This window comes from Antedon mediterranea, chromosome 2 (genome assembly GCF_964355755.1).
Source record: "Antedon mediterranea chromosome 2, ecAntMedi1.1, whole genome shotgun sequence".
NCBI classification, from domain to species: Eukaryota; Metazoa; Echinodermata; class Crinoidea; order Comatulida; family Antedonidae; genus Antedon; species Antedon mediterranea.
In genome coordinates, this window is record NC_092671.1 from 11,114,850 (window position 1) to 11,138,035 (window position 23,186).

The 23,186-nt window shown below is 32.7% G+C and overlaps 4 protein-coding genes and 1 long non-coding RNA gene across 7 annotated transcripts in view; 1 reads left to right on the forward strand and 4 right to left on the reverse strand.

The window, feature by feature from the left end:
- Nucleotides 1-21,509, forward strand: LOC140040394 (tudor and KH domain-containing protein-like). 3 transcript variants are annotated; one of them, XM_072086297.1, is made up of 12 exons: nucleotides 1-74; nucleotides 768-884; nucleotides 1,027-1,154; nucleotides 1,540-1,747; nucleotides 2,029-2,162; nucleotides 2,704-2,854; nucleotides 3,175-3,371; nucleotides 3,587-3,762; nucleotides 4,051-4,115; nucleotides 4,327-4,478; nucleotides 4,631-4,790; nucleotides 21,493-21,509. In XM_072086297.1, exons 2-11 carry the CDS (start codon nucleotides 779-781, stop codon nucleotides 4,760-4,762), a joined length of 1,449 nt encoding a protein of 482 aa, XP_071942398.1. In that variant the 5' UTR covers nucleotides 1-74; nucleotides 768-778; the 3' UTR covers nucleotides 4,763-4,790; nucleotides 21,493-21,509. The 3 variants fall into 3 exon arrangements, with proteins under 3 accessions (XP_071942398.1, XP_071942397.1, XP_071942396.1); XM_072086296.1 differs by lacking the exon at nucleotides 21,493-21,509 and adding an exon at nucleotides 19,864-19,974; XM_072086295.1 differs by lacking the exon at nucleotides 21,493-21,509 and having other exon boundaries at nucleotides 4,631-5,408.
- On the reverse strand, nucleotides 5,542-9,082 carry LOC140040396 (adhesion G-protein coupled receptor D1-like). The gene is made up of 7 exons (XM_072086299.1): nucleotides 8,799-9,082; nucleotides 7,667-7,884; nucleotides 7,510-7,576; nucleotides 7,278-7,378; nucleotides 6,734-6,902; nucleotides 6,189-6,245; nucleotides 5,542-5,957 (listed from the first exon to the last, which is right to left on the reverse strand). The coding sequence occupies exons 2-7, from the start codon at nucleotides 7,840-7,842 to the stop codon at nucleotides 5,913-5,915; spliced, it is 615 nt and encodes a 204-aa protein (XP_071942400.1). The 5' UTR covers nucleotides 7,843-7,884; nucleotides 8,799-9,082; the 3' UTR covers nucleotides 5,542-5,912.
- On the reverse strand, nucleotides 9,514-10,314 carry LOC140040397 (uncharacterized). The gene is made up of 3 exons (XR_011842711.1): nucleotides 10,285-10,314; nucleotides 9,934-10,033; nucleotides 9,514-9,571 (listed from the first exon to the last, which is right to left on the reverse strand). It is a non-coding gene; the product is annotated as an uncharacterized lncRNA (long non-coding RNA).
- LOC140040395 (uncharacterized) lies at nucleotides 10,340-11,990 on the reverse strand. The gene is made up of 3 exons (XM_072086298.1): nucleotides 11,200-11,990; nucleotides 10,967-11,068; nucleotides 10,340-10,635 (listed from the first exon to the last, which is right to left on the reverse strand). The coding sequence occupies exons 1-3, from the start codon at nucleotides 11,942-11,944 to the stop codon at nucleotides 10,349-10,351; spliced, it is 1,134 nt and encodes a 377-aa protein (XP_071942399.1). The 5' UTR covers nucleotides 11,945-11,990; the 3' UTR covers nucleotides 10,340-10,348.
- The window catches only part of LOC140039275 (uncharacterized), a 15,561-nt gene continuing 8,826 nt past the window's right edge, over nucleotides 16,452-23,186 (reverse strand). Inside the window, exons 2-20 of the mRNA XM_072084880.1 lie at nucleotides 23,043-23,073; nucleotides 22,666-22,782; nucleotides 22,283-22,412; nucleotides 22,047-22,112; nucleotides 21,798-21,863; nucleotides 21,490-21,631; nucleotides 21,036-21,075; nucleotides 20,581-20,654; nucleotides 20,230-20,303; nucleotides 19,941-20,051; nucleotides 19,624-19,670; nucleotides 19,287-19,522; nucleotides 19,049-19,095; nucleotides 18,796-18,857; nucleotides 18,619-18,678; nucleotides 18,288-18,399; nucleotides 17,859-18,035; nucleotides 17,413-17,472; nucleotides 16,452-17,242 (exon numbers count right to left, since the gene is read on the reverse strand). Of these exons, the coding sequence (XP_071940981.1) occupies nucleotides 16,988-17,242; nucleotides 17,413-17,472; nucleotides 17,859-18,035; nucleotides 18,288-18,399; nucleotides 18,619-18,678; nucleotides 18,796-18,857; nucleotides 19,049-19,095; nucleotides 19,287-19,522; nucleotides 19,624-19,670; nucleotides 19,941-20,051; nucleotides 20,230-20,303; nucleotides 20,581-20,654; nucleotides 21,036-21,075; nucleotides 21,490-21,631; nucleotides 21,798-21,863; nucleotides 22,047-22,112; nucleotides 22,283-22,412; nucleotides 22,666-22,782; nucleotides 23,043-23,073 (1,907 nt within the window). The 3' untranslated portion in view covers nucleotides 16,452-16,987. The remainder of the gene's footprint in view (nucleotides 17,243-17,412; nucleotides 17,473-17,858; nucleotides 18,036-18,287; nucleotides 18,400-18,618; nucleotides 18,679-18,795; nucleotides 18,858-19,048; nucleotides 19,096-19,286; nucleotides 19,523-19,623; nucleotides 19,671-19,940; nucleotides 20,052-20,229; nucleotides 20,304-20,580; nucleotides 20,655-21,035; nucleotides 21,076-21,489; nucleotides 21,632-21,797; nucleotides 21,864-22,046; nucleotides 22,113-22,282; nucleotides 22,413-22,665; nucleotides 22,783-23,042; nucleotides 23,074-23,186) is intronic.

Sequence of the window (23,186 nt, forward strand, 5' to 3'; positions counted from 1 at the left end):
CATGTCAAAACTGTCAATTCCTTTTCTCAGACTGCTTGCTGGTGGCCTAGGCTAGAAATAACTGACTAAAAAAAGTAGGGGATGCTTTGTAAAAATAAATAAGTTTTCAACACAGCATGCACTTTATTTATGCCTAGGTTGGCATGTAAAATAGGCTACTAGAGTAGTAGGCTATACCTAGGATAGCCTAAATTAGATAGGCCTCGAGTCTAGCCTAGCCTACTTAGACTAGCCTAGCCCTAGCTAGGCCTAGTAGTAGTAGGCCTAGCCTAGTTAGCTAGCCTAGTAGGCTAAAGGCCTAATAGCCTAGTAGGCCTAGGCCTATATAATATTATGTATATACTTAAATAAATAAATAAAATACTTAATTAGTAGCTCTAGGCTAGGCCTAGGCGTAGCCGCCCTTTTAGTAGACCTAGGCCTACTACTGGGAAACTAGCCTAGCTAGTAGTAGAGAGGGCCAGTTGGCTAAAGGTAGGAATCCTAGCTAGGTAATACTAATAGGAATAGACCAGGACAGTCAGTAGTAAACTAGGCCTGGCCCTATTTCTTTCCATTATACTTATTATAGGCCTACAGTACTAAAAGTGTATTACTACTATTAAGTAACTATTAGCTCATCTATTGAGTAAACTGTCATTAACAAATCAATTGATTGCAGCATTTGCAATGATATAGGCTAATGATATAATAACATAATAATATTCAATTTGAAATATTTTTTATAGATTTGTTTATTTTCATTATGATCTTTTTCATGATTTCAGTGTCTTCCTGAATGAAGTATAGAATGGGGTTAACCAATCGGCAGGTTGCAGCCTTGGTAGTAACAGTACCACTTTCAGCATTCTTTCTGTATTTGCTCTTTAAAAAACAAGAGGAAGGTACAGTTTGATTTAAAAAACTACATGTGCTTCATATTTTACTAGAATAGTTCTCAGTTTATCCAGAAATTATACAATAATTTTATCTCAATATTTATCCACACATCCACTAACTAACAAGATATTCTTTTGTCTTCTAAAGATGATGATTATTTCCCTGAGAATGGCAACAAAAGTGTTGCATCTGGCCAACAGACTATTGTTGAAATTAAAGTTCCATCGAGATGTGCTGCTGCTATTATTGGTAGAGATGGATCAAACATTAAAAAGGTACAAAACAGTAATGAATGAATTATATCGTAAGTGAGCAAAATATGAGTTAAGATATCATGAAAAATATATGAGTCCGCTACCCACGTGCAAAACATCAAAGGGTCAATCTTCAATCAATCTTTTTCAAGATGAGATTGATTGACAATGAAAAATAAAAGTCTGGTAATATTTTCATTCTTTGCTGATTAATATTTCACAAAACATGACTTGCCATAATGTTAATGTATGTTTAACATGGCCTACAATATCTGGTAGGACTGTACTGTACATCTCTATTGAAATTGCAGTATATTCTTACTTAATAGATCTTTTTATTGCTTTTATAGAAATCTATTAATGGCTTTAAGTTTAAAAATAAAAAAATGTGATTATATTTTTACAGATCCAGGCTGATACAGGTGCCAAGGTAAACTTTCAAGATCGTGAAAATAAATCAGAAGAAAGTACAGGTTATCGTGTAGTAAAAATCAGAGGAAAGGTTGAAAATGTGATGTTGGCGGAGAGACTTGTGCGGAAGTGTATTGAGTCAGCACCTGTTATAAACACAGTAGAAATTATCATTCCAAAACATTATATTGGAAGAATAATAGGTAGACTATTGTTTCTATCATATTTATAATAGCTCTTTACTTCATACAAACATCTGTACTGCATATTTTGTTTTTATTCTATTTTTTTTACTTCATACGCATCCAACCAACTTTTTGGTTTACAGTATCAAAAAAGAAATCGTATAATCCATCCATATCTTTTTATTTCTCATTTATTTATTTTGAATTAATAGCAAGTTTTAGCTTAGCTAAATAGCAAGCAAGTGCCAAGGCAAGGTTTTTTGGTGATTGTATTTTAAAAGAGGTCTTTTTTTCTTTAGGAAAGAGTGGAACAAACATACGCAGCTTATGTGAAATAAGTCAAGCAAAAATAAAGATTGAAAGAGGTGGAAATAACCGAGATCCAAAATTGTGCAAAATATCTGGAACTGATGAACAGATAGCATTTGCTAAGGTACTAATTGAATACTTTATTTCAGGATGTTAATTGAAAGCTCTAGTATTGTGCTAAACTAGTATACAATATAACAATCACTTTAGTCTAGCCAATCATGCTTAGTTATTTACCCGGGTAAGTAGTTCTTCAACTAAAGCTCTATCTACACTATCAACAAAATGTGATGTGCCCAAATATGGTAGTGATATGCTCAAATATGGTAGTGATATGACATCATCGTGTCCATATATGAGCAAACAATTTTTTGTCACATGAAGTTAGTTACAAGATAGTGCAGACCGAGCTTAATAAATGCGTAAAAAACTAATCCCAAATGCGTCCCATGATTGAGGCAAATACTGTACAAAAGTCCTGTTTCGTCAATGTTATTATATAAAGTAAATATTTAAATATATTGTATAAGAAAACAAGATATTTTAGCTAGCTTTAATACCATACCCCACACACATGCTGTAGTAGGGCAGAAGATGAATTAATTATTTGACCAAATATATATTTGTAGTCTTCATTTAACCAATTTAATTTTTCTTGAAATAAGTCATTGCTTGATGAAGAGATACGTAAAGAGGATGAGATTGACAGACGAAATGAAATTGCCTCACAAGACAGAAAACCAAGGGGTAGCAAACTGAACAGTCCAGCTGAAGAAATCAACTATAAATTAGACCAACCAGTTAAGCAACCAAAGAGTATGACAGTATTTTATTTCATCCTGTATGTTTGCTCTTTTGAAGAAATACAGAAATTATCTGAGTGCATTCAATACCCTAGCTATTCCAAACTGGTAGTTGGTTAACATCTGAAAAAGGGACACCCATAATAAGTAGACACTTCCGAACAATGGGCTATATATATACTGTGGACTGCCAACACTTATTCAGGGGACACTCCTTTATTAAGGGGACACATGATTGGGTTTATATTGCAAACATGGCCTGTGGCTGTTTACTTTTATTTTACTTTTTGGTTAACTTTTTTGTTAATTGCTACCATTTAATTTTCTTCTCAGGTATAACTTCTCAGGAACAGAAGTCACGATTGATGCCATTACCCGACCACAGTGATTACTTTGCGGTCTTCATCTCGGCTGTGGAGCATCCTGGGCATTTCTGGATGCAGATTCTTGGCAGCCCAAGCAAAGCACTCAACTTAGATATTCTTATGCAGTCAATGACAGAGTATTTTAGCAGGCCAGTTGATGGTGAGGTATGAAAACAGAGTTAATTTTTGAATCCGTAATTAAATAGAATCAACGTACAATGCCATCTTGCATATCTCTTTTGGATTAATATCTTTTTTTTGTATTTGAAGAAATATTATGTAGATTATTACAATTAATGTCAAATTCCAATTATTATTTGCAACTGCCATAACAATAGCCAACAAATGTAGGAGAATAATCTTGTTTGATTTGTTTTCAGTCCGATAAAGTAAGTTGTATACGTATTGGAGACATAGTGGCAGCCCCATTTCAACATGATGATAATTGGTACCGAGCAAAAGTTGTTGGATTTCTTGATGAAGGACTTGTTGATGTTTATTATGTTGATTATGGTGACAATGGCAGTGTACACAGAGAGCAATTAAAAGAACTAAGGTATAATTGTCATAATTCCCTTCCAATAATTGTGTTTTCCCCCGCCTGAGTGAAATCAAACCTGATGTTTGCATCATCGGTTCACACTTGTGATTACGCAATACAACACCTTGCATCAATACGTCGATCCGTTGCGTTCTAGTGGGAACCACACTTCAGTTTGTAAAACTGATAAGCATCTACTAATCTCCTTTGTTTAAACAATGTTTTGACAGTAAACTAATAGACATAATCACTTTTATGTATTCCCTCTCAATTTACATTTTTGATGTTTAAATTTCTGTTTAGGAGTGATTTCCTAGGCTTGCCGCATCAAGCTACAGAGTGCTGCCTAGCTGGCGTTGAACCACTCAGTAAGTACTCTTCAATTCAGGTGTTTCTACCATCATTATGTTAAATAAATCGCTAGAATACTTTATTTATAATAATATACAGAATTTATATGATATACTAAAATTTAATAAAAAAAATTTGAAATGATAAAAATGAGGAAATTTGTGAGAATAAGAATATTTGCATTTCATTACTTTCAATAAACTTTATTTGATACATTTTTTATTTAAGATGAGTTCTGGTCTGAAGCTGCTATAGATAAGTTTGAAGAACTTACCTATTGTGCACAATGGAAGCCTCTGATGGCAAAGGTCCTTTCTTACAAATCTACAGAAAATGGTACTTTACCGAGTTTAGAGTTGGTCGATACCAATAAAGAAGAGGTGACATTTTTTTATAGTTTTGGATATTTCATTATATAACATTGTTGTCAACTCGATGACTTTTAATCACTTATTATTTATGGTACATATTTGAGGCTTATTTAATCAATTTTAATGGGAATGTTCCTTTTGTCACTTTGTTTATTTTTAAGGATATTTTAATAGCTTCCAAGTTGAGGGAGTCTGGTTTGGCAATTAAAGAAACGACACAGGTTTCAGATGAACATACTTTATTCCCATCTATCAATGAAACAGCAAAAATGATTCAAGAAAACGCAGAGTGACTGTCTTTTCCAGAACGATTATCTGTCTGTGAGTAGATTTGCCTTTTAGAATCTCAGGATGTTTTTATATCACTAAAATTACTACAAACCACTACTTCACTCTCTCTTCACCTCAAATTGGAAAACAAGAAGAATCGTGATTTTTTTTTAGAAGCTATTTGAAAACCATTTTTGTTACCCCTAAAACTGTCGTCATTGGCGTGTAAGTACGTGAGCCGTCTTTGTTTAGGGCAGTACAAGGCCCATACAAGAGTATAAAGCTCTGGGTGAGGCCAGTACAAGGGTGTCCAGTTTTTTGTGAGGGCATATTACAGTATACTTGACACTATACGAAATAACAGACATTTATTTTTGGTGTTGTTTTTTTTTTATTTGTTGCAATGCCTATACTATTTACTTTCACAGAAAATAGAAAATCTTGAACATGATTTACCAGTTCAAATCTTTAAAAAATATGATACAGATGAGTCGTTACAAAGAAAATCAAATTTAATCACAAGATTAAATTATGATTGTATCTGCCATGTGTTACACACCATTTTATACTTAAATCCTGTCTAGTGAAAATGTATGATATTTCACGTTTCATTCCAAGTTTACAGTATTAGTAATAATGTAAAATATGTTGTTAATTTTAAAATGTACACTAGGTCTGTGTATTAAACCTATAGTTTAACTATTAGACTGCGTTCGTATGAAAAATGTTGCGTTTTATAGAATACTTGGTATGTAATAAAACTACGTATTGGTGTTTTTTTCATTCTATGGAATCGTTTATTAAAAATTAATTTGTTGAGTTTACACGGTAAAACTACAAATTGTTATTACGGAATGGAAATGCTGATGTTGATATACAATAATATGCCAATTTAATGCAACAAAATGAAACTATCATCAACATTTTTTAAACCAGTAAATGTAAATCGGAAGTCGAAGTTAACTTTAAAATACAGTGCATACACATGCTTCACAACTTTTATACCAGAAAACTCTCTAATCTCCATTCAGTTTTATTAAAAACAAATCCTATGCTCTACATGTTGGTAGTCAAGAAAGAAATGGTATGATATACATTAGCTTTAAAAATCAAATTAAATATGTTGTTAATTTGAAATATTTCTTTTTCCAATGTTGCACTACTCCATATTTCTTACTCCACATTCCCCCATTTTGTCATCATTGTCTCGGTTCCATTCTAAAGGAAGTGAAAACAAAACTGTAAAACATTTAATAAACATAAAACATTTGACAAACATATTTGTATTTTTTAAAATAAATGTATGAACATTTAAAAAACATATTTAATATATTTTTTACTACAGTGATGCAACCGATATCAATTACATGCGTTGATTTCGACAACAAATAAAAAAACTTTATACTACAGCCATAATTCATGTTTCAGGTCAATGTATGGTGTACAAACCTGTGATAGTGGGGCTACAGATGTATGCCTGGCATGTTTAATCCAAGCTTTTGATACCTAAAAATAATGTACATACTTTTGGTTAGTAGAGGTCTTGTTTAGACAGGATCACATTAGATTTAGTGACTATTGTTAATGATTATAAAAATAGTCCAAATAGAGTGACCATTTTAAATTCATTATGATAATTTATATCCACATGAATTCAAAACTGACCTACAGTATAGCAAAAAGTTTGTATATTTTTCAGAAAATCAACATACTGCAACATACACAATTTGTTTGAATTGTGCCCTTCAACCCAGAAAATAGTTGTATAGTACATATACACTACAGTCAACTCTCCCAATACTGGACTCTTTGAAAACCAGGAAATTTTCTCAAAACCAGACTTTTGTATGTCCCAAATTCATTTTTACTCTTAGAAACACATTCGAAATACCAGACTTTCCAGAAAACCAGACATATTAGGCTATCTAAGGTGTCTGGTATTGGGAGAGTTGACTGTATATGAAAGTATTAAAGTATTGCATGGTATAACATACCTCCGAGCTAAGCCTGAATTGTGTTAGCCATATCATAAGTCCTAGACTTGAGTTTAAGATGACATGTATGTAATTAACAAATGCTGAGCACATTGAAAACATTAGCACGGCAGATATCCATGTTGCGCCAACAAGTGGAAACAGAAAAACACCTTTCAACCCAACATCTCTGTGTCAAATACATTAAATAGAGCATACATTAGAATAATAATATGTGGCAAGTACAGAAGAATTGTGTTCTGTATAAATTTTGTATATTGAATGCATAAGTCCAGATTTGTAATTCTGTTTTGTTTCATACCTTAATTTACTCCCTGAGTAACTTTTTATGTTATTTTTAAAGTTGTGTATGTGTTATGTCGTTTCCTAAGTGATGTGTATATAAATAACATTTATATGGATAACTTCTGGACCCATTAGAGGGATGTTGGCCATAGTGTAACACATACAGTATATTCCCCCATTCCCTAAATTCCCCTGAATGTCTCAAAGAAGGCCTTCTACTATAATTCCATTTTGTATTGGTTTAATAATTAGCATTTACTTAATGATTCTTATCCTCTCTTTTGCATTTGAATTGTCAAGAAGAGATTTCTTTTTCTTGTAGGCAACGCCCAAGATGCTCATTAACATAATCATATTCACCTAAAAGAGTACAGCAATTATTATAACACACAAATGTATATATATGCCAGTGGTTTATTGCAATATTTTAGTGTCAAATTTGAAATTATTTAATATTTAAATTATTTAGTTTTAGAGCAACGTATACTTACAAGCAGTGTAAAAGAAATCGGTATTATTAAAACAATAGATCGGCTTCCACGTGCGTTTATCCAGCACCTAAAGAAATGTGTGATCATTTTTTATTTTATCCCAAAAATGAAAAAAAAAAAAAAACACTAACAATACGTATATTTAAATTAACTTTACTTTTCGTTGGCGTAGTCCTGTCCTGAAACCCCCATTAAGATTCCAATGAAAATGGCAGGAAAACTCCAACCAATGACACGATAGTATTTTAATTTCAAATCATGGTCACTGAACGGGTTTCTGACTTTAAAGTACAGGTCACTGGTGTAAATAAGCATCCAGCACAATGAGCTCATTAATGAATAATGAAGAATTCCAGCCAATGCATAGCAACCAACCTAAAATAGTGAGATCAGAAAAAATTGGTTGATATATTTATTGTTTGTTTTATTCTTTAATTGAGAAAGTTTGGCTTAGATGGCCCTCAACAGACCCAGAGCAACCACAGTACAACACCCTAGTCTATAGTTTGGCTTAGATGGCCCTCAACAGACCCAGAGCAGCCACAGTACAGCACCCTAGTCTATAGTTTGGCTTAGATGGCCCTCAACAGACCCAGAGCAACCACAGTACAACACCCTAGTCTATAGTTTGGCTTAGATGGCCCTCAACAGACCCTGAGCAGCCACAGTACAGCACCCTAGTCTATAGTTTGGCTTAGATGGCCCTCAATAGACCCACAGCAACCACAGTACAGCACCCCCTAGTCTATAGTTTGGCTTAGATGGCCCTCAACAGACCCAGAGCAGCCACAGTACAGCACCCTAGTCTATAGTTTGGCTTAGATGGCCCTCAACAGACCCACAGCAACCACAGTACAGCACCCTAGTCTATAGTTTGGCGGTCTACTATTCCACACTTAGCACGAATCCTTTAAGTTTAATGTTTAGTTTAGATCTTCTTTGATGTATTTTATTTCTCAGTTGATTGTAATCCAACCTTTTCAGCTCTTGCTGCTGGTTGGAATTTGATGTTTTTATACCTTAATAAATAAATAAAATAAATAAATAAATAGATGGCTCTCAACAGACCCAGAGCAGCCACAGTACCGCACCCTAGTCTATAGTTTGGCTTAGATGGCCCTCAACAGGCCCACAGCAACCACAGTACAGCACCCTAGTCTATAGTTTGGCTTAGATGGCCCTCAACAGAACCACAGTACAGCACCATAGTCTATAGTTTGGCTTAGATGGCCCTCAACAGACCCACAGTAGCCACAGTACAGCACCCTAGTCTATCTTTTCCAACTTACTTCTGGTAATGCATCACTTGACACAAGAAACTGGTAAAATGCCAGATAGTGTAGTAGAAGACTGCTACATAAATTCCGCACAACTATAAATCTACCGAGATTTCTAATATCCCTGAAAGAAAATATTTCCCACTAGAACCAACATTTGCATTCAAGTTTAATTAATTTAATTTATTACATGATAATATGCATAGGTCACTAGATATCATAAAATGAGTGCGGATTAAGCTACCATATTAACATAATACCTACTTTAAATACACAGTAATGAATAATGCATAAGATAGGTATATTATGGATATAATGACACCAACGTGAGATGCAATAGTCAGGCCTGAGCTGTTTATACCCGATAACTATCAAGATATAATAAATATGTTAATATTAGTTCATATTTTGGTTGTTTTAGAAATGTTATCCGACATCTTAAAATGGTTAGCATTTAATATTTATTATTTTTTTTCTTCAAAACAATTTTTTCTTACATGACATTCTTTTATCTGCATAAGTACTGCAAAGTTTGTGGTATGGTTACAATAACAAAGGGTACCTGCGAGCAGTGCTGGTTGTATGGTACAGCCATGTTGTGACCACAACCTGTTGGTATAGTTTTAATTGTGACATTAATGAATTACTATTAATTTTTAAAGAAATGCGTTGATCCAAAATTTAAACAAATATTCAGAGTTTATTACAGTATATACAAACCTGGTGATTGGATCAATGAATGCACATATTAGTTCTGTTTCATGGTCTACATTTCCCTTGTTCACCTGAATTAACAAAAAAAGAATAAAGTTAAATTTTCCCCTTAATAGGGGTGTCCTAAAACTGTATAATAGTTTTAACTGTCATTTGTAATTTATGATGCTTTTGTTAATACACTTTTAGCAAACTGCTAATACTATAACCTCTAAAGCGTGGTTGCCACTAGCGACGCAACACAAGGATGTAACGCAACGCAAGTGAATTGACCAATCACAAGCGATGGCTTATTCGCTTGTGATTGCTAACTGTCTATAACTTCGCTTGTCATTGGTTAAAACGCTTGCGGTGCGTTCTAGTGGAAACCAAGCTTAATGTTATGCTCAGGACATGATGTTGAGAATTTCATATTTTATTTTTAAAAACTTACAGGCTCAGAGGGAAATGATAACTCAACTTTGACATCATTGATGTTGTTTGCTTCATTTTCTAATATTTCAAATACCGTACAGGAAACTATACTGGTGTTCCTTAAAAAATGAAATTTAACTGATTTATCCGTGTTTGATACATTTGTACTGCTTGCAATTAAAGGGAAAATGGATGCATAGAATGTACTCTAGCCTAGCCTAGAAAACATCCACACGTGTTAAAGGTAAAAAGGGGTTAGGAAAAAGATCATCAAATGATATCTACAGTAGGTACCCTTATAAGGGACACATTCAGAATCCCTTAATAGGTGTGTATTGATATATATTGTAAATGATCGTTTAAATCTTACTGTATTATACCATCTATCTCAACAATTAAGTCTTCATTTGAAAGGATGACCGCCAATTGTCCTGTTAAAATACTAATAGTGTTAAAACCAAGCATATCAAAAACATCAATTTTTTGGCATTGAGAAATGTATACAAAAGTAATTCAACTCTGGAATAAACATTATTGGTAAAGGAAGTGTGTACTGGTCCCACAATGTATTCAACTGTTTTCAGTTTATATGGATACATACCTGTTTCGTTGTGCCAAGTTTTTAGAATTTCCAATGAAATTGATGGGGAATGTTGGGTATTTCCAATCAATGTGTTGGAAATACTGAAATTATCCCTTTCTAGCAGATTGATGACAACATCTAGTAAAAAGATATGTAGAAAGATATTGCAAAAGAAATTTAATATAAAATTAAAATATAAACATTATATAGAAGAAGTTCAACATGTTATATACTAACTTTCTTAGTAGTACAGTAGTTTCAAATAAAAGGGATATGGACTATGACTTATTTATGAATTACAAGAATTATGCCTTGGCCTACCATGGCCATCTGAGAGTTCAGCTGTCTCGTATCCAATAATTTATAACCGCATGATCATGTATGCATGGAAAAAGGTGCTTTCTATTTTATCCTATTTTGTATTGCATGGTTGAATATAGTAAATTTTATATTTAGTTGTGACAGTTACCTCTGTTTCTGTCTGATAAACGAATCTCTGGAGACATCTGAGCTGTATCTTGGATAGATCTAATATAATTTATATACTTTAATTCTAAAACTTTGCTGGTGTCTATAATAAATAAAAGCAAACAATTGAAAATGTTATTTCGACTCCAAGTATGCACAATTTCTGAATCCACCACTGAACAGTAAGTTTAGCAGGTTTTGTTTAATAAGTTGTACTACACAATATATCCTTACCCAGAATGCTTGATAGCCTTTTAGCAGATGATCTTTCCTCATGTGTTGTCTGCTTGGTTCTTAATTGATTGGTTGTCGCTTGCTCACTAATTGGCTGCATATCTATTTCAAGCTTGGTTGTTTGCTCAGTAATTGTAAGTTGCTCAGTTCTTAGCTTGGGCTGTGTTGTCTCCTCAGCAATTAACTTATTGGTTGTTACCTCCTCAGGTGTCATCTGCACAGTGATGATCTGTTTGGTTGTTGCCTTATAACTGGATGTCTGCTCAGGTGTTGTCTGCATTGTGGTCATCTGTTTGGTTGTTGTCTGATTGATTGTTACCTCCTCAGGTGTCATCTGCACAGTGATGATCTCTTTGGTTGTTGCCTTGTAACTGGATGTCTGTTCAGGTGTCGTCTGCATTGTAGTCATCTGTTTGGTTGTTGTCTGATTGGTTGTTACCTCATCAGGTGTCGTCTGCACAGTGATCTGTTTTGTTCTTGCATTATAACTGGATGTCTGCTCAAGTGTCGGCTGCATTGTAGTCATCTGTTTGGTTGTTGTCCGATTGGTTGTTACCTCATCAGGTGTAGTCTGCACAGTGATCTGTTTTGTTTTTGCATTATGATTGGATGTCTGCTCAGGTGTCGTCTGTTTGGTTGTTGCCTGCTCATTTGTCTTCAACTTTGTAGTCATCTCCTCAGCAGTTTCCTTCTTGTTTGTCTGTTCAGCCATTATAAAAATTGTAGTCATTTGTTCAGTTATCATCTTGGATATAGTCTTATGCTTAGTTGTTGTCTGCTCAGCTGTTCTATGTTCTGTTGTTATCTGATCTGCAGTCATCTTAAAAGTGTTTTTCTGATTGGTTGTTGTCTGAACTGTACTTTTAGTAGCAGATCCAAGCTCTGCATGTTGGTCAGTGTTTGGATTACTGTGATCTTCATAATGGGGATGTTGGGCACTTCCTTCAGTACTTCTATATCCATTACCAGCTGTTATCTGATTGGTTGTCAGCTCAGTTGTCATGATCTCTCTCTGCTTAGGAAAGTTAAGATTTGCAGTCTTTTGTCCATTTAATATCTGATTGATCACTGTGTGTTCGGTTGCCTGTTTTGCAGTATTCTGCACAGTTGGGTACTGATCAGTTGTGTGAACTGTATTTCCAATGTCATAGTCCGCCGCCTTATCCGGGCCAAAATTTGGAGTAATGCTGTGATCTGCATATTGAAAATATAGGATATCCTCTTGTAATATTTCATGATAAAAAACATCTCTGTTAACGTTTGGTGAATTGTTAGTGGTATTGATATCTCCTTCATTCTTTATATTTCCCGTTTTGATACGCGTGATTCCCGTAACATTCCCATCAACACCTTCATACACACTTGTCGTATTACTGCCAAGTTGGTTTGTAAATTTATTTGTTTGGCTCGTTTGACTAGTAATGGTTTCATTGTTCACATTAGCCTCCTGGATTGTTGTGGTGTCTTCTCCGTTATCTTCACTATTGCTTACTTGTGTTTGCCGATCAAATGTTGCTGTGGTTTGGCCATGTGTCGTGTGTTTCGTCAGAATATTATCTAAAACAATACAAATATAGCTAATACTAATAGTTATAAATATATTGTACAGTTTTCATTAGCATGTTTTGATGAAAATTTGTAGTAGGAAAGTCTTTGTATAGTATTTTGTTTATTTGACTACACAGTGGCGTAACAGCTATGAGTGCTTACTGGCTAAACCCAAGGGCCTCAGGCCTCTGCGTTACGCCACTGTGGCTATATACCATTTGATAAATATGAAGCAATAATGTGGCATATCTTTTGTAGTAGTATGTTACTATGCTATACTGGCCAAATTATTGCCTGCTATAATCTCTGTTTTGTTTCTCATTTTTTCATATATTCTATAAATCGTAATTTGTATTCTTCCATCCTCAGTATTCTCAAAAATTGAAAGAAAAAAAGTGAAGCTTATAGTACTGTTTCATATTTTTAGGTACAATTTTACTTACCTGCAATTGTTACAGCTACTTGGCCTGCTTCTTCTAACTGAACTAAAAGAACAATTTTAATAAAATATTAATAACAAACTGATTACTGATAAATTATATTTTATATTTATTATACTTATAAAAACAAAACTTTATTAAAAATTAAATGATATATTCATTTGGATTTTTTTAAATTTTTTCTGCGTTTCACCAAAACACTAATAATCAATATTTGATATATATTATATATATCATATTAATGATACTGATTTTTTTTCCTGATTTTTACCAAAACATTAATAGTCAATATTTGATATATATTATATATATTATATTAATTATACTGATAATATTGACCAAGGAAACAACAATATTAGTTAAATTCTAAAGTAGACAGTAGAAATAAATGTACAAAATGATTACCTCCAAAAGAACCTTGATTGCCTAAATAAATAAAAATTAAAAAACATGAGAGGCTAGAATTTATACAACATTGAAATATTTTCCGAGGTCAGACAAGAAAATATTGTAAAATATGTTAATATTGTTATAAAAAAAATTTTGGATATTGATAAAGGTGTATCTCAAATATCTGGAATAAGAATTTGCAAATAAATATGTAACTGGGCCCATACAGTACCATGGCATACAATTCATAAAGTAGTTCTAATAGTTTACATTAAAATTATTCACCTGTCCTTGATTGTGTAAAATATAGGTGAAATAAAACATAAATACAAAATTAAAATGTTTATCTAGGTCATAAAAAATGTAGGAAAATGTTTTAATAAAGGTGAAACCCAAAAGATTATCTACTGTATATCTAGAATAAAATCAATAAATAAATTGATAATAATGGCTCTTTGTATAATATAAAGACTATACAAGTTTTAAGCGTAGTACTTAAAACGTAAATATGATAGCATTTAATTAAATTCAAGTTACTTACTTCCACTTCCACCATTACCAATTCCAAAATTACCACCTTAATAAAATGAAACTTATTTTTAATACATGAGAGACATGAGAGATAAATATCTATAATATGATTATTAATGTAATACATACAAGAGAAGAGAACATGTTGATATAAATGAATCAGGAAACCATTAAATATACTTTTAAATTTGTTTTTACCTTTATGTGACAAAATTTTTTGATGTGCCCATATGTTGAAATATCAATGAACAAGAAAATGGGAACATTTTTTGTTGTTCAATTTTGTCATTTGGGATCATCATGATTACAATTTTCATTTCACTAAGTCAAGTTATACAACTAAGGTGTTATGGGGGTTACAGATCATATTGTATTCAATATGTACTGTTCTCCTTTATGGTCAAATTATTTTTTTTTTAAATCGACTAAAAGTATGTTATAACGATTGTTAGGTTAACACGATACATCAGTGGCCGAAAACAATATTTCATCCAATGAATTTTTTAGGCTGTAAATGTACAGTTTTCGTGCCAGAATAATGAAAAGCAAAAACAAAATTGTATATATGAATATATATTGTTTGATTCCAGAATGTATTTTAAATTGAGAGATATCAACAGATTGAAAACAGATCAAAAGTATTGGCACTCTCTCCATTTGTTGATGACATAATGCCTTTTAATTCTTTTCTCTCTTTGTATGCATATGTATCATATGGACAGTTTGTCTGGAAATGAATTTTAAATAAATAATATAATGTTGAATAATTATTATTCTTACCGGATTTAGGTTTTCCAACTACTATTTGAAGTTGTACTGATAATGCTATGCAAAAAGCAAGCTGCATCTTTCTCATTTTGTCAGAGACTGGTAATTACCAAACAATCCTGTCTGAAATCAGCCTAATCCTGTCTGAAATCAACCCAATTCTGTATGAAATCAACCCAATTCTGTCTGAAATCAACCCAATTCTGTCCAAAATCAACCCAATTCTGTCCAAAATCAACCCAATTCTGTCCAAAACCAGCCCAATTCTGTCCGAAATCAGCCCAATACTTTCTGAAATCAGTCTGATTCTGTCCGAAATCACCCCAATAATTTCTGAAATCAGTCTGATTCTGTCCGAAATCAGTTCAATAATCTTTTAGCAACTTGGTTTCACTGTTTGTAGCACCTGTAAATTTTATTTTTGCTGAATCTGCAAACCCTTCCTTATTCCAAAACTGCTTTGATCACTCACAGTTTTAGTATTATTTGTCAATGCAAGAATCAGAATATTTAAAAGACTTTGATTTTGTAAATTATTGAATTACTATAAACAATTTAGTTAATTGTCATGGAAATGATGGAAATTATTAAAATGATTGTCCAAACTATATGCAATTAATTGATAATTTGTAATTGATAAATTTAAATTAAATGTCATTGTGCAATTTTTGAGCAATCTTCCATCCTTACTTACTATCAATTGAATTAGGTATATGTATTGTATGCTTCATTTAAAATGTTTGTATATAATTAGTAATTGTGAATTAACTATTTAATTTAATTATCTTTCTATCTTTCTATTTTCGTTTATTTGTTATAATTGATCAATCAAATTATTTTTTTTTTATTGCCATATTTTGTTTTGATGGGTTTTATTGCATAGGATACACTGTCTATATTATCAGGTACGACGCTGGGCCATTTGGCTAATGATAGTCTGGGCTCCAGACGGAGTTTTGTCTTAATATTTTGCACATCTGGCGTTTCATACGTATATTACTTGAGTTTTTGTATTTTCAGACAAAAATCGCGATCGAAAAAACAAATAAATAAAAAAAAAGACAATAAATACAGACTTTAGGCAAGTCTAGGCTAATGAAGAGTGTCAATATTTTACCATTATTTGATGATAATATAACACCAACACCTTAATATTATATATAAAAAAAACAATACACCGTATCGTGTAAAAGTTTTTATTGCATAACAAAACAATACACAAAAATAGCCTTTATAGTACAATTAGAAACAATTAATTTGAATAACATATTCCTTATTTTACCTATTACATTGCTTTACTCAAAATAATTTTGAGCATTAGCCTTGAAAGAGAGTGTATTATTTAAATTGTCACTAAAAATTCCAGTAAAAATGAAATAAAAAGCTTGATTTTTTTGTATTTACATTTTTAAAATAAATTACAGTATTAAAAATAAATATAATTGCACAATCATGTATTGCTTACTTAAATAATTCATAAAATAATCATTTATTACTCCAAAAATGTGCTACTTTTTATTATTATGTTTATTAATAATATTTAATAATAATAAATAATAATAATAAATGTCAGTTATAGTGTAAATACAAGCTTAATATAAGGCATCCCATATGAATGCAGAGAATAGTGAACCCTGGTAACACAAAGGCGTATGTGCAGCCCAAGTGAGTTGACTAATCATGTCCGCAGTACGGATGATATATCGTGTTGTACACCCAAAGCCCTTAGTATCACACTTGAATCCCCTTTATCCTCTACTAACAATCAATCAATTGAACATTAGTGAATTATATTTGAAATATATAGTATTTGCATTTGATAGAAGAAAGAGAAAGGAAAAATGGGAAATCTTATATACATATATACTATACTTTGTACATTCTTTTATTGTAAATATTTGTTACATTTTTACTTTTATCTTAATTACTCAAGAAGTGATCCTTACGAACCATCTTTTTCTTGAAATGCCTTTTTATACTAGATACCAATGGCAAAAGTGATGATAAATATGCTTAAATAAATAGGCTTTTGACATTTTTTTGCCCAAAAATCCTGGCTACAGACTTGACTGTTTCAAAGTGTAGCTTCCAAATAAATGATTACGGTACACCTACAAAATTGTACACACAGTTGACTTGGCATTACTACTCGCCTTTGCCGCAATATTTTTCTTTTTATTAAGTGTAGGTTTCCAGTTTTCGTCAGCATATTTCTTTGGTTTGAAGGGCGCTGTTTGATGAGGTCCCGACGGTCTTTTCTCACCAGCAGTCAGCAATGTTTGTGCTTCGTGTGGCTGCATGAACCACACCAAGTTGCTATCTACTCCCCTTGATTCCATCGTAAGAGCGTCACGTTTTGAATTTTCCTTAAAATAAAAAATAGATTAATGATTAAATGATAAGAATCCTTTATAATATTGTTATAATATAATTTGTATTAATCCGAAATGTGTTTATTTATGTGCATACATCTGTCGTGAGTACCAACATATAAAATATTTTTGATTGAAAGAGTTAAGGCAATATGACAGCCTACCTGTGCCTGTGTAGCAGCTCTGTGGTACAGTTTTCTTGCATCTGATAGGTATTTCTGGAACTATATATTATACAAAATTGAAAATGTAATCATTGTTTTAGAGTGAAGAAATTTCAAATGAGAACAAATCATATAGGCATAAACTTTTATCTACACTATCAAACTAGTTTGACAAAAAAGTGTGATGTGCCCAAATATGGTAATGAATCTATGCTTAAATATGCTAGTGATATGACATCATTCATGTATGGTCACATCACATAAAGTTTGATAGTGTAGACAGAGCGTAACCGTGATTTATTAGCAAAGAATTAGTGAATTTAAATTAGGACAACTTATAAAAGGGACACCATAACATAGTATCGAAAGTGTCCTCTTAATATAATAGGTGTCCCAAAGAAGTGGTTCTTTTGTATCTCTTATAAATAACTTTGAAAGTGACTTACTGTTTGGGAACGTACTTTGCCATACTCGTGTTTGATCGTATATGGACATTTCTGATGCTGAAGTTTACCATTGTGATAATTCACATTGTGCAAACTATCAAGCACAACATCATGGGTTTTCGTTGTTTCACCTTGCAGACGATGAACCCAGGAACCGGATTTTACGTCATAAATATACTGTGAATAAATAAAAGGATTTATTCCTTTATTGTAATGGTCACGGTATCAGATTTTGTGTTTTTATATCCGTCTTTGAGTGGGTCTCTTTCAAAATTACGTCTTAAAACGACAGAAGGGAAGCTCTGTACCAGTAATAATACAGTATGCGATTCTTATTAATATTCGTAAAACAGAAACACATTTTGGCGCCTATGGCGTGTCATATCAATAGTATAATGGATTATGGAATGAATAATGTATATTATTTACTTGAGGTAATAGTTTCCATCCGTTTTTAGCTACGTCTTCTATAGCATTAAGTATGTAATCCACCACTTCATACGATGCAAAATATGGCAAGTTAAATCGGGTAAATCCGGGTCTGTTTAGACAAAACACAGCATGAGAAACACATTTCTAACATAGAATTTCAGTTAAAGCAATAGTATGAAAAAACTCCAGTTATGACGAACATTGATAAAAATATCTTTATGTTTTTGGATTTCAAACCAATACTGCACAGTGTGTATGACCTGAGTGGGCATTATAAAAATATTTGTATTTATTAGTATATAGTGTAATGTAGATGTTGTTGACTCACTTCATAATCTCCATCACCTCTCTTTTATGTCCACTTTTTCCATGAACTTCTTGACGGCTTCTGAAAGTATAGTATGTAGTATATACACATTTATATTTTGTTGCATTCGTCATTAAGGCTACACACTTTATCTTGTTTAAATCATTTATCATTATTTATATTATAAAATATACTCACTTGTTATCTAGTAAAAAATATGTATATTTCTTTGCGAGGTCTTCGTCCATTCCAAGAAGATCCTAAAAAAAATAAAATTGTTTAAAATCTAGTGATAAAACATCACTTTTGTAAACTCTAGGCTACTACTGATCGTGCGGATATGAAATATATCGTCGTACGATTATGGCGGAATGGGAGATGGAAGGTATACGAATTAAATCAAAATCGGATTTAGAAGATACAAGAAACTTTATTTGTCTTCGTAGGAAACAAAGTAATGTTGGTTGTCAGTAAATCCGATTAAGAAATACATATGGACTAAAAAATAACAAAGAGTGTAAAAGTATAAAACTAAATTAAAAAGGAGATAGACAAACAAAAGAAAACCACCAGCATTCCACGTGCGGAAATGTCATTTCAAAAATCGCGCCTTTTTCATGATTCCGGTGCACAAATGCTTATACCGTCATACCGTATATGATGATATAAAGGGGTATTTCTTTAGCAACAGAAGCCTTTTAAGTTGTATAATACATTTACCTGTGCATATGGCCCTGCGCATGCACAGCCACTCCTGACCTGCACTCCATAGAGGTCATTCAATAAAACCGCTGCGTAGTTATGGTGAAGTAGTTTGTTGGTTTCTGGATGGCGGATCAAAAATGAAAATATTGGCAGACGATCAGCAGTTGTGCTTCCTAGTATCTCAATCTCTTTTGTGTTCTTGAATTTGTCAAATACAATTCTGAAGGAACATAAAATCCAATTACCAATAACACTTTTCAAAACAGTGCGTCATTAAAAATATTTCATTCAAAAACAAGTAAAAATAAATGTGAAACTTACTCTGTAAATTCTTTCTCTCGTCTTTCTATGACGTCCGTTCCAATTTTCTAGAAATAAACAAAGACATTTTTTAAAAGTTATAAATAAATATTGAGCTTAACAAAAGAAAATAGGTGGAAAAACGATCCGGGTGGCAAAATGTAGGCCTACAGGCAATGGAAAAAAGCCTTGTTATAATTATATTATATTATAGATAGTAAAATGAATATTGTATTAAAAAATATATGTTGCTTTTAATAGACGAGTCGAGGAGGAGGTGGACAATTGAGTGTTTACGTCAATGGTGACGATTATCTTAAACAACAACAAAAACTTACGTCTTTCAGCTGAAATACCAAACCCGCGCGAACAGACTCGACAATCGCCGGTGTGCCGCCTTCTTCTCGCTCTTCAAGATTTTTCAAGTAGGCGTGCGTATCACGTGTTACCTGTTTGTAGAAAAATGTCTTTAAATGTCATTCTCATAACTGAAATAAATGTGTACGATATTTCTATTTCATTTTCAGGTCTGTATCTTTGAGTGATATGTTTGTTATTTTGGAATTTTTCTGTGTACACAGTTTCCAAAACAACAATAACACCATCTATAATGCCTTTTATACTTACGTATAGTACTGTACCCCCTCCGGCGACTGTCGGCACTGCATTGTTAAACATCCGTCTTTTTGCTATGAGTACACCTTAAATTAGAATAAAAAAAAGTAATGTAATAACGTTTTGAATATTGTAACTGCCGTTTGATGTGTTAAGCTTTGTTTACACTATCAAACTTTATGTGAAAAACAAAATGTGATGTGCTCATTATATGGACATGATGATGTTATATCACTACCTGTACCATATTTGGGCACATCACACTTTTTTGTCACATAAAGTTTGAAGTTTAGACAAAGCTTTAAACTACTAGAAGACTACTTTTTTTAAGACCCGTCAATAATTAAACAAATAACTGCTTGCCTGGTGTTCCTGGTCCTCCAACAAATTTATGCGGAGATAGAAATATTGCATCTTTTGATAAATCTGGGTCATTGCTGCAAAACAAAAATATATAGGCCCTACATTTAGCACAATTATACAAATCCCCTTTTTAACATCGATATTTATCGGCCAAATTGCGAGATCTACTTTAAAAAAACCAATGCAAGATTTACTGGGTTTAGTTTGACACCAGAAGCTTGGCGCGTGATGTGTTTAAATCACTAGCGTTAAATACTGCCAAAACACAGTGGAAAATACCCAAGTAAAGTAGATGCTGTTACGTGATATGCAACTTACAAATAAACTTATGCTTTAAAAAGTACGATTTATGCGACCAGACTCACGATAAGACATTATTAGTTAACTTAAATATAACTTAAAGACATATTTAGGCTTATAACATCAAGTCACGAGAAAAGAAAATAATAACTTACATTTCCGGTATCGGATTCATGTCAATGTCCAAATATGGCGCTGAAAGAAAAAGCAAATTTTAAAACATATTTATAAATATTATTTTTAAGCAAGCTAAACAACTATTTGCTTAGGTTTATTCATTATGAACTATTAATTCGGTCGTTCAATGCGCTTATCAACTTGCCTTTTCGATAATCTAAAGCTCTGTCCACACTATCAAACTTTATGTGATGTGCCCATATATGGACATGATGATGTCATATCGCTACCATATTTAGGCATATCACTACCATATTTAGGCACATCACACCTTTTTTTGTCAAACTAGTTTGATAATGTAGACAGAACTTAACACATGCATTACGGGAAACAACCACATTGTATATCCATATGAATTGCGCAGTTAAAAAAAATGTGTTAGTGGGCAAAAACAAATCAATTCGGAAAATATTTAAAATGAATTGTTCTTACCAGCTGTGGCGTAATCCCAGAACGAGAGGGCACCGAATTCATGAAGTAGTGATGTTATAGCCAACGTGTCTGTCGTTATACCCGTAACGTTTGACGCAGCAGAAAAACAGCCAATCAGCAAGTTTGATGGATTTGAATTTTCCTGTTAAAAACAAATGTACGTATGTTAGTTTTTTCTTCTTTAAAAAACAGCCAAAACAATACAGTATCAAGATTATAATGATTATTATGGTGACGGGACGTTTTGCCGAACGCCATTTCGCCGACAGACTACTTGGCACAATGTCCGAGTACCATTATTAAAATACCTTGAGTAAGTTCCTAAGCTGTCTTGTGTCAATGGTTCCATGGATTGTATCTCGTATTCTCAACACCTGAATATTTAAAATAACAATTATTTAAACCATAAATACGTCTATTTTCACAAAGTACAATATTTGTCGAGGCTGGTTTAGAGGGGTGTACGCGGCCCTCAAATTAACCCCTTTTCTACCAGCTTTGTTTCTCAATACCGTATATTTTACACAATGCTAAATAAACATGATCAATTAAATTACCGTTGCACCGGCTTCTTTCCATGGGAGAATGTTCGAATGATGCTCATATGGGCCGACGAATACTATCTAAATAAAAGATGAAAAAAATAAAAAAAATAAAATTTCGACCAATTTTCAATGTATGTTTACACATGCAACTTAGGCCTTAAGTTTATAGAGATAACACCACATAGGATCTAAGCCGGAACAAGTCCAAATATAGAAGATTATTATAGTCGGGACATTTAGTGGCTTACCGTTTTCTTGGCTGGTCTTTCTTTGATTTCAAGCACGCCAACTAACTTGTGTATTGCACCTGTTGTTCCACTACCACTAAATATCAACACATCTTCGTCACTTGCATTTACGTTTCGTTTGATAATTTCTCTGTAAATATAAATTCAATTTAGATTATATTTACCTTTTTTTTTGTGCAGCTGTGGTTCACTATTTGGATGAGGTGTAAATAGGCCTATATTACACCCAATTCCCGTATGATTGTGTCTAGAAATAATAACCTATACGGAGAACATGGAGTTTCTTGTCTCCTCCTGAATATGTAATTTAATGGGATTACAATACAAGAGATCCCTCTAGCCCAATGATGACTGAATGATCTTTGGTGGAATTGTGAACCTACCTTGCTTCCTCTCGAAAGCGCGTCGTTTGTCTTGCCATAAAATTAGTTGTCGTATGTGTGTTGGCATATAGAGGATAAACGTGTTCGTTGATGTAATTTTCAATAAACCGTAAAGGTCTGTGGAAATAATTATGAAAGAATAACTACATAATACTTTCAAAATTAACTACAGTAGAATTCAACTGTTATAAAACTGTCCCACAACCATAAACGATCTTTAGATAAACTGACTATTTTTATTGTTTTTACCTTTTCATGAAAATGCGGTTTCACACAGTACACCGTACCTTACTCAACTAATTTAACATTAGTTCAATAAAACATTGTAAAGCACAATAAACTGTTTTATAACATTTATTAAATTGTATAAATCTTACCTGCCTGAAGCTGTGTAGTCACAATATGTTGCTGGAAAAAACAATTGGACACAATCATGTTTACAAACATACAATAATTCAATAATATATCGATGAAATTATAATTTATATACCGTATTTATTCGAGGGAGTGGCGGCGTTTAT